The sequence below is a fragment of the Mchenga conophoros genome, linkage group LG1 (assembly GCF_057382185.1).
Source record: "Mchenga conophoros isolate Kocher_MC1m ecotype Shallow Benthic linkage group LG1, M_conophoros_male_GT1.1, whole genome shotgun sequence".
NCBI lineage: Eukaryota > Metazoa > Chordata > Actinopteri > Cichliformes > Cichlidae > Mchenga > Mchenga conophoros.
In genome coordinates, this window is record NC_140526.1 from 38232109 (window position 1) to 38242506 (window position 10398).

A 10398-nucleotide genomic window follows, 5' to 3' on the forward strand; every position below is an offset into this window, starting at 1 on the left:
TATGTCCTAAATTTATAGGCTCTATTTGTCCCATTACTGTTAGAATGCATTACTCTTCAGTCTATTTATACCTTGCATGTTTCACAGCAGCAAGCCGATCATTTTACATTTGGGTAATTCAAGCGGGAGACGAAAACTATAGCAAGAGCCGCTGACAGGTGTGTTAGTTTTTGTGATGTTGTGTTATATTAATTTCAGTTAACAAATCAAGACTTCATTGATCTGTGTTTTTATTTCCCTTCTCTGCTCCTTTCTTGCCCTCCCTGGCGTCTGATGGAGGTCGTCTTTACATTATTCTTTTTCCCTGCTGGGTTTTTGAGGTTGTTGATTCTGTCCGTCTGTTTCAGGTTGTTTGTCCAGAATCCCTCCTCCTATTCCATGTTTTGTTTTGTCTTCCTACTTTTGAGCCTCACCAGTTGCCTTTGTGTAGTCAGTGTGCAGGTTTTCCTGCCAGTTCAGTGCATGACTTGTTTTACCATAAGGTCAAATAACAGATCCATTGATGTGCTACACACCGTCAGTCCTGTTGTGCCAACTGTTGCATCACTCAAGAAATTTTCTCTGATGTAAGTTTCCTTTTCAAAAAACGGAGTCTTATTTTTGTAGTCCTGTCAGTTATTTCTGTCCGTCTGTCTGAAGAGGGCATGTGGATTGCAAATTGCATGAATAACACACACACACACACACACACACACACACACACACACACACACACACACACACACACACACACACACAAAATCACTGTTATAATCTCAGTGATAGAGAAGCTAGAAAGGAAAAGAGGAGACCGTTTTTTATTAGGACATTTTTCAAATGTCAGAGTCCAATATTTGTGTAACTGCTATATTTCTATGATTAAGACTATGTCTCAACTATGTCTCTGAGTCGGACTCTTGTTTTGAGTCCGACTCAGAGACACAGTTGAGGTGCAGATGAGTCCTGAAACACAGATCTGTGTGACAGGAAAGTACATCAAGTTTTGAACACGAGCAGAAATACTGCAAAAACAAACCTTAGCTGTTTAATATGGGGACCCTGAAATGTCAAAGGGACTGCAGCGTAAGAAAACAATAATGTGACAGACAAGCAGCAGAAGATACATAAACCACAGCATGCAGAGGACTGCACTCAGACACACTTCAAAAAAGGAGAAGGTTCATCAGTGTTGTGAGGGAGAAGATGTGGAAAATGTGTTTTAATTACTGTATTTTTCAGACCATAAGGCGCACTGTCGATTTTTGAGAGAATTAAAGGATTTTAAGTGCGCCTTATAGTGCAAAAATTCGGTAATACTGTTGATACATATATGCTATTAGCCATTTACGGTTTGCTTCTCACTTCCACAGACACATTGTTGTCTCCCCAAAGACACTTTGTTTTGTTTTAATGTTTTTTGTTGGGTTTTTTGTGCTTTTGCAGCATTTTTCTTTTTGCAGGTATTTTTTTTTAAGTTGCAGTGCATTTGACGTCTCAGGGCCACCAAAGTTAATGACATGTGGTGAGACTAATAACTTAAATAACAAACTTGAAATGTACCCGTCCCATTTATTGTTTTTTCTCTGTGCTGTAAATCTTCTGTCTAAGAAGAAATCTGAGGCTGCTGTTCTGAGAATGAGCTACCAAAGCTTTTTCTGAATAAATCAATAAAGATCTTTATGGAAAGCTGCTTGAAGGCAGTTTTGTCTTTAATTATATTCAACAATATAACATATTCGACCACTTTTAAGTGACTTTTCTAACTTTAATACAGTAAAGTTAAGGTTGTACACCTCATTTCTAGTAAGTGGCCCAGCCCCTCCTATATTTTTATGTGGCTTTTTTTTTTATGTATGATCAACCTATCTCTAATAATCAGCTAAAGTGGGGCAAAAAAGTATTTAGTCAGCCACTGATTGTGCAAGTTCCCCCACCTAAAATGATGACAGAGGTCAGTAATTTGCACCAGAGGTACACTTCAACTGTGAGAGACAGAATGTGAAAAAAAAATCCATGAATCCACATGGTAGGATTTGTAAAGAATTTATTCGTAAATCAGGGTGGAAAATAAGTATTTGGTCAATAACAAAAATACAACTCAATACTTTGTAACATAACCTTTGTTGGCAATAACAGAGGTCCAACGTTTACTATAGGTCTTTACCAGGTTTGCACACACAGTAGCTGGTATTTTGGCCCATTCCTCCATGCAGATCTTCTCAAGAGCAGTGATGTTTTGGGGCTGTCGCCAAGCAACACGGACTTTCAACTCCCGCCACAGATTTTCTATGGGGTTGAGGTCTGGAGACTGGCTAGGCCACTCCAGGACTTTCAAATGCTTCTTACGGAGCCACTCCTTTGTTGCCCGGGCGGTGTGTTTTGGATCATTGTCATGTTGGAAGACCCAGCCTCGTTTCATCTTCAAAGTTCTCACTGATGGAAGGAGGTTTTGGCTCAAAATCTCACGATACATGGCCCCATTCATTCTGTCCTTAACAAGGATCAGTCGTCCTGTCCCCTTGGCAGAAAAACAGCCCCATAGCATGATGTTTCCACCCCCATGCTTCACAGTAGGTATGGTGTTCTTGGGATGCAACTCAGTATTCTTCTTCCTCCAAACACGACGAGTTGAGTTTATACCAAAAAGTTCTACTTTGGTTTCATCTGACCACATGACATTCTCCCAATCCTCTGCTGTATCATCCATGTGCTCTCTGGCAAACTTCAGACGGGCCTGGACATGCACTGGCTTCAGCAGCGGAACACGTCTGGCACTGCGGGATTTGATTCCCTGCCGTTGTAGTGTGTTACTGATGGTGACCTTTGTTACTTTGGTCCCAGCTCTCTGCAGGTCATTCACCAGGTCCCCCCGTGTGGTTCTGGGATCTTTGCTCACCGTTCTCATGATCATTTTGACCCCACGGGATGAGATCTTGCGTGGAGCCCCAGATCGAGGGAGATTATCAGTGGTCTTGTATGTCTTCCATTTTCTGATGATTGCTCCCACAGTTGATTTTTTCACACCAAGCTGCTTGCCTATTGTAGGTTCACTCTTCCCAGTCTGGTGCAGGTCTACAATACTTTTCCTGGTGTCCTTCGAAAGCTCTTTGGTCTTGGCCATGGCGGAGTTTGGAGTCTGACTGTTTGAGGCTGTGGACAGGTGTCTTTTATACAGATGATGAGTTCAAACAGGTGCCATTCATACAGGTAACGAGTGGGGGACAGAAAAGCTTCTTACAGAAGACGTTACAGGTCTGTGAGAGCCAGAGATTTTCCTTGTTTGAGGTGACCAAATACTTATTTTCCACCCTAATTTACGAATAAATTCTTTACAAATCCTACCATGTGAATTCATGGATTTTTTTTTCACATTCTGTCTCTCACAGTTGAAGTGTACCTCTGGTGCAAATTACTGACCTCTGTCATCATTTTAAGTGGGGGAACTTGCACAATCAGTGGCTGACTAAATACTTTTTTGCCCCACTGTATGTACCACAGGCCTTCAAGCTGGCTGTAGTTAAACCTTTACTCAAAAAGCTTCTCTAGACCCAGCTGTCTTAGCTAATTATAGGCCAATCTCCAACCTTCCTTTCATATCAAACATCCTTGAAAGAGTAGTTGTCAAACAGCTAACAGATCATCTGCAGAGGCTTATTTGAAGAGTTTCAGTCAGGTTTCAGAGCTCATCACAGCACAGAAACAGCTTTAGTGAAGGTTACAAATGATCTTCTTATGGCCTCTGACAGTGGACTCATCTCTGTGCTTGTCCTGCTAGACCTCAGTGCAGCATTCGATACTGTCGACCATAGACAGACTCCAGTTTGTTCATATAAATGGAGAGTCCTCTTCAAACACTAAGGTCAATTATGGTGCTCCACAGGGTTCAGTGCTAGGACCAATTATGTTTACATTATACATGCTTCCCTTAAGGTGCGTACACACGAACGTGATAGATGCGAACAGAGCTTCAGGTTTACATGTAAAGTCAATGGAGGAGCACGATAAAGCGCGACTGGCGGTCCCGCGAAACTTCACAAGCAGATTTGCGTCGCAAAAACGCTTTTCTGCCTGATTCACGCGACCAAGTAGCGTGACTGACGTGTTTGAAGCGCAAAGTAAAATACGCGCTGCAGTTTGTGCGGTGGATTTTGTGCATTCGCGCGTATCGCGTCTACTGCTCAAGTTGGAAAAATCTGAACTCCAGCTTCAAGTTGCACCGCGACAACCAACAGGAGGATGGTGACGTGATGCTCTGACCTAGTTCAAAGGGGCAGGTCCAGCCAAGGCCATTCATTCTTCAGTCTTTTTTATTCCTGTCTCTCTGTAAATAGTTATATTTTATATATTTATGTTTAATGTTATTCTGTTTGAGAATTTTAATATTATTTCAAATACATTTTTTGTAATGACTAATGTCTTAGTTCTACTACACAGCAACAATTGGCACACAACTTGACACATGTATTTATTTCATATTATACTAATGAAAAAATATACTACTATATAGGAACATAGTAAAGACCAATTCCTTAAGAGAATAAAGTGAGATTAGTTTATTTTGGAGGCAAGCTCCATTTATTAAGAAAATTAAAAAAAGGCAGGAACGCTCGACGCGGGACTGCAGCTCCTCAAACTTGGCGAGGGAAAGACGGTGGTACCGCTGAAAGCAGCCGTGATCCAGATGCAGCTACTGGAGCAAATGGTGAAACTCACCAAACTGCTCGTGCTTGTGGAGGAACTGATGGACCCAGGTACGGTGAGGACGTTCTTTACGCCGCTGCTCTGCTCTCCAGTAAATAGTAAATAGTAAATAGAGAAGGGAGGATCGAGATGGGGCGACCGTGGTTCAGGGGGCTGGGAAGCTCATCTGTAAACAGAAGGTTGCCGGTTTGATCCCCCAGCTCTCTCTGCCCTGGTCGTTGTGTCCTTGGGCAAGACACTTTACCCTACCGCTACAGTAAAGTGTTGGCCAGAGGGGCCGATGGCGCAATATGCCAGCCTCGCTTCTGTCAGTCTGCCCCAGGGCAGCTGTGGTTACAACTGTGGTTTGCCTGCACCAGTGTGTGAATGAATAGGGAAATTGTAAAGCGCTTTGGGTGCCTAGAAAAGCGATATATAAATGCAGTCCATTATTATCCTTCAAACATACCATCTGGCACAGATGAACAGCAGCCTCAGATTTCTTCTTAGACAGAAGATTTACAGCACAGAGAAAAAACAATAAAGGGGAAAATGGGACGGGTACATTTCAAGTTTGTTATTTAAGTTATTAGGCTTAGCAACACACCTATTAACGTTCATTTGAAACCGTTATCAACATTAACAGACTGAACTGGACTTAATAACAGGAGTCCATAATTTTAGTAAATTATTCTGGTGAGTACCAGCAGCGCTGGGTATGTAAATCGGGCCATCCAGCTGCGGTGCTGATCGCCACTTGTGGCAAAAATCCAGACAAATGTCACTTGATCAAGGAGCAAATCTGCATCAGATGAGATCAGCTGACTGCGTGTGCATGCACTGTGCACAGCGGTGTGTACTCTGTATGTTAACAAGAAAAACGCATATAAGAAAGTGGTGCGCAAAAGCAGAGTAGTGACAGAATTGATGCGTATTATTGATATTTGAAGCATGTGTACCTGCACATTAACACACGGGTACTGTGGAATATATTTTTTACTCACCTAAAGCGCTCGTGGTCTCGTCCACTCAAAAAATTAGCATCTGTGCGGCGTCTGTGGCATCGGTGCTCTCATTGCATGCGATGGAGTAAAAATCAAAAGCACAGCTTTATCAGACAGTTGCAGTTTAATGTTGGCTGACGAGTCTTCAATGCGTCGCACGACTGTATTCCTGGACATGCTGACGTTGTTGAAGTCCTGCACTTTTTCCGGGCACATTTATGAGGTCTCCATCTGAAAAAGGCTTGCCATGTCTTGCGATGAGTTGGGCGACCTCATAGCTGGCTATTGGAGCCTTTTCCTGGACCTTTTGAGCACGAACAAAAGAACTGTTTCTGACCCTGCAGGAGAGCTACCATTTGCTTTAATTTCTGCTCTCGCTCAGCACCAGTGTCGGATGCATAGGCCTGATGTTTGGTTTCATAATGACGTCGTACATTATACTCTTTCATAACTGCCACAGTTTCAGTGCAGATCAAACAGGCACACTTCCCCTTGAATTCTTTGAAGAAATATTCACTCTCCCACTATGTCTGAAATTTTCTGCACTCACTTTCTACCTTTGGCTTCTTTGGTTCTGCCATGTTTAGTAACTTAGGGGTAAATTTCTTCTGTGATGTCCTTTTTGGTGGAGCAACTGCCTTGATCAACAGCAGCTCCCCCTGGTGTTGAAACTAAGAAGATCAATACACTCAAGCAAAAGTTGAAGTGCGGCTATATTCTATTTATAAAATGGGACACCCCTGGCCTAGACGAACTGTAGTCAGAATGCATATCTGCGGATAGATCTTAATAGACCAGCACGACAGATCTGGTGCAGTGGCGTATATTTCCCGCAAATATAGTGTAAACAGAAGAGATTTCATAACTGGTGTGCTTAGTTTACTGATTCTGTTTCCCTTTAAAAACACACACACACACACACACACACACACACACACACACACACACACACACACACACACACACTACATTGCTTTAGATAAGGATGAACGAATTGCTTGGATGGTACGTTCTGATCAACACCCACATCAGGATTCTCTTAGCATTTATTATCCCTATTGGGAATCTCTCTGGTGTCAGTGTAAGGTGAGCCCCACAGCAGTAGCAAGCTGCATAGCTCCGATTTTAAACTCTGATACTTCCCTTTTAGAGAGCACGTATTTGACATCAGGTTCATCTGGATAAATGCTATTCAGGAACAACAGCTTATTAACCATTCATTGGGCATTGAGCATTATTGTGTTGAGTTATTATCTGAGCCAGCTGAAATCAGCTATTTTGCTGATACTATAGAAGTTTATGAATGTGCATGAACAGTAAGGTGACCATGATCCACCACCCTCACTCTGACAACAGTTTCTTTTTGCTGTAACTGTGATGTTTACTGTAGTGGGTTTTTAAACTTACTGAAGTTTACCATTCTAATAAACCTATGCTAATTTCTGCTGGGTACAAGGAGAATGTGTCACGGTTGATAGCAGGGACTCAAGCGCAGAGCAGGTTGACGTTTCCAAACACAGTTTATTTACAACACCAGTGCAGAATATATACAGTGAGAGGGGAAATTGAAGCTCTCTCACACTCTTTCTCATCTCCACGTGCAAACTTATACACGTTTGCGCAGCAGGAAGGTCACAGGTCCGGGGAGGAAAACTATCACACAGGAGAGGGAAATTATTCACAAGTCACAAACACTCAAGCACAGATTCACGGGAGATGAGAGGATCACTAACGTGTCTTGCACAATCATCCAGCGATGAGAAGGTCTGCATCCCGGCCTTAAATAGTGGAAAGGTAATGATAGCTAATTGTGAACAGGTGTGTGGGCCAAGGGCGGAGCCCACAGTGAGCTCCGCCCAGGCAGAGCAGTGAAGGAGAGAGAGAGAGAGAGAGAAAACACATGTAGCCTTGCGGGGCCGGCTGTCAGGGTCCTGGGACTGGGCGACCCAGGACCCCTGGGCAGTCATGGACCTGTGTTATTGTTGTGTATTTTGGTGTTGCTTCCCCTTCTCTGTGCTTGTGTATATGTGTGTGTGTGGGTGGCTGAGCACTTGTTTATAGGCGGCGTCAGGCCTGGAGGGTGTGGCCCTGCAAGGGGACTGGCCACACCCGAAGCCACACACCTGCTGCTGATCAGGCCTCGTCGGGGGAGCTACTTAAGAGAGTCTTGGAGCTCCCACCGACGCGGGATCATTGCTTGGGACTCCACGTTAGTTACCCAGTTTAGGTTTTGGTCGTGTAGTGTATGCCTGCCATTGTTCAGTGTCCTGACTGCTGCCGCTATTGTTTCCCGCAGGAGGAGCATGGAAGGCTTAAGGAGCAGCGAGCACCGGGAGTGCAGACACGGGAGCAGAGAGCACTTGGAGGACACGACATGGGAGTCTGGGGAAAAACACGGGGATTTATTGTTGTTTGATATCACCCTCTGTAAATAAACGCACTGCTTGAACTTTGAGCTCCGCGCCTGGGTCCTCCTTCCCCACATCCCCACGGTCTGCCAGCCAGACCGTGACAGAATGATCCCGCCCGGCATGGACCCAGCGGACTCATCGGAGAGATTCAGGAGGGAGGTTACGGATAAAGTTTATAGACTCTGTGACCTTTTGCTGGAGGCGCACGAGGAAAGATTTCATCGCACTGTGGAGAAGCGGCTGAAAGAGACGGTGTCTTGCTTCCCGTGGGTACTGGATACGCTCTACCCGATCATCACGGACTTCCTGGTTAACACGCTCCACCTCCACTCTCCTGTTCAGGCTGCTCACCGGCCCGGTCAGCTGGTGGATTCACAGCCTGAGACGCCGGCCCCGACGTCTACTCGGAAACGACGTTCGCGCCGCCGGCGTTCCTCACCGCAGCCACATCCACGGTCATCTCAAGAGCCGGCTGTGGTGAGTAGTACGGACAATTTTCCATTTCCCTCACCATCTGTGTTTTTGTCTGCAGTGGACGAGCTGACGGCGCAGGTAACATCACCTCGGTCAGAGGTCTCCACACCACCCGCTGCTTCTTCACCATCTGCAGCTGTAACACCGCCATCGTCTCATCTGCCTGCAGCCACCGTCCTAATTTCTTTTTCACTGCCAGCTGCGGAGCCCTGCGAGCCGGAGCAGGAGCTCAGTGAGCCGGAGGAGCTCGCGCTGCCAGCCGAGTTGCGGCTCAGCGAGCCGGAGCCGGAGCTCGCGCTGGCCGAGCAGGAGCCCAGCGAGCCGGAGGAGCCCAGCGAGCCGGAGGAGCTCAGCAAGCCCGAGCAGGAGCTCAGCGAGCGGGAGGAGCCCGCGTCGCCAGCTGTGGAGTTCAGCGAGCCGGAGGAGCTCAGCATGCCCGAGCGGGAGCTCAGCGAGCGGGAGGAGCCCAGCGAGCTAATGCTGGAGGAGCACAGCGAGCCGGAGCAGCTCAGCAAGCCACCCACTGAGGACCCCGCACCGCTACTGGCGAACCTCAACGAGCCGGAGGGACTGGCGTTGCCGGCAGAGGAGCTCAGCGAGCCTGGTGAGCCCGCGCTGCCACCGGAGGAGCTCGGAGGTCCGGAGGGATCCGCGGAGCCAGAGCTGGAGGTCGGCGTGCCGGAGGGGCCGCCACGTCCTGCAGCCCGGCCGCCATATCGGGAATCGTGGGTTGTGCTGAGGCGGGAGCTGCGACGCCGCCGCCACCGGACCCGTGGCCACCCGCCGGAGCTGCGACGCCGCCGCCACTGGATCCCAGGCAGGCCGCCTGGGGAGCAGCGCTGCCGCCGTCGGACACGGGGCAGGCCGCCGGAGGAGCAGCAGCGCCGCTACCGCCACTGGAGCCCGGCAGGCCGCCTGGGGAGCAGCGCCGCCGCTACTGGGCCCGGGGCTCGCCACCGGAGGGGCAGCAGTGCCGCCGCCACTGGAGCAGTGGCAGGCCCCCAGAACTGTTTTTCTGCTGCTGCCGAACCCGTGGCCGTCCGCCGGAGCTGCAACGTCGCCGCCATTGGACTCGAGGTAGGCCCCCTGAACTCTTGTGAACTCCTGAACTGTTGTGTTGATGGGCCGCCTGAGACTGTTTTGTGGCGTTTTTTCTTTTTTGCTCCGCTGCCGGATGCGCGGTCGGATTTTGGGACTGTGACCTTGGGGGGGTTATTTCTTTGGTGGTTGTTGCTCGTTTTTGTATCCCTACGGCTCTACTCATTGAGTGCTGAAAAAATGACCCATCAGCCCTCTGATGTACATGTAGATGTCTCTATTTAATACTTTTACTGCTGCAGATATAACACCGACTGTGAAAGCTGCCATAGGAAAATACACCGAGCTTCTTATTTTCACCAGGAGTGCTTCATTACTGTAGTCTAAACAAGACTGGGTAGTTATCCATCTGCACTGTCTACCATCTGTTTCTGCCTCCTGATCATTTCTCTTCTCTGTACCATCCTCTTGTGTGAAGCTGCTGCTGCTGCACGTTTCCTGTCTCCATGCATGTTCATCCTGTCTGCGCCCTGATAATGCAGACTGAATAACAGAGCAGGGACAGCCCGCTGTATTAAGAGATAAGAAGCTGCAGATGAGGGCAACAACGGAGGAAGCAAATGTCAGCCTGTCACAGTGATGATGAGTCACAGGGTGTAACAGCTGTGACATTTCACCACAGCGGAGGTGTGAGAATGAAGATGACAAAGGAGGGCTTTCATGCTGGTTGGGGTGGGGAGCAAAAATCAAATGTTTTCTTCACCCAGCATGTTTACTTAGTGAAAGATATGTACAAAATGTATATGTGGCTG

General features: G+C 47.2%; 1 protein-coding gene across 1 annotated transcript; it reads left to right on the forward strand.

Moving 5' to 3' along the window:
* Window positions 1–8179: 8179 nt before the first annotated feature.
* Window positions 8180–9874, forward strand: LOC146583787 (uncharacterized). The gene is made up of 2 exons (XM_085281274.1): window positions 8180–9458; window positions 9546–9874. Exons 1-2 carry the CDS (start codon window positions 8180–8182, stop codon window positions 9869–9871), a joined length of 1605 nt encoding a protein of 534 aa, XP_085137400.1. The 3' UTR covers window positions 9872–9874.
* Window positions 9875–10398: the final 524 nt, after the last annotated feature.

Coding starts and splice junctions, on each gene's coding strand:
- LOC146583787 (XM_085281274.1), top strand. CDS start 8,180: ATGATCCCGCCCGGCATGGACCCAGCGGACTCATCGGAGAGATTCAGG. Junction 9,459..9,545: donor CCGCCACTGGAGCCCGGCAG/GCCGCCTGGGGA, acceptor GAGCAGTGGCAG/GCCCCCAGAACTGTTTTTCT.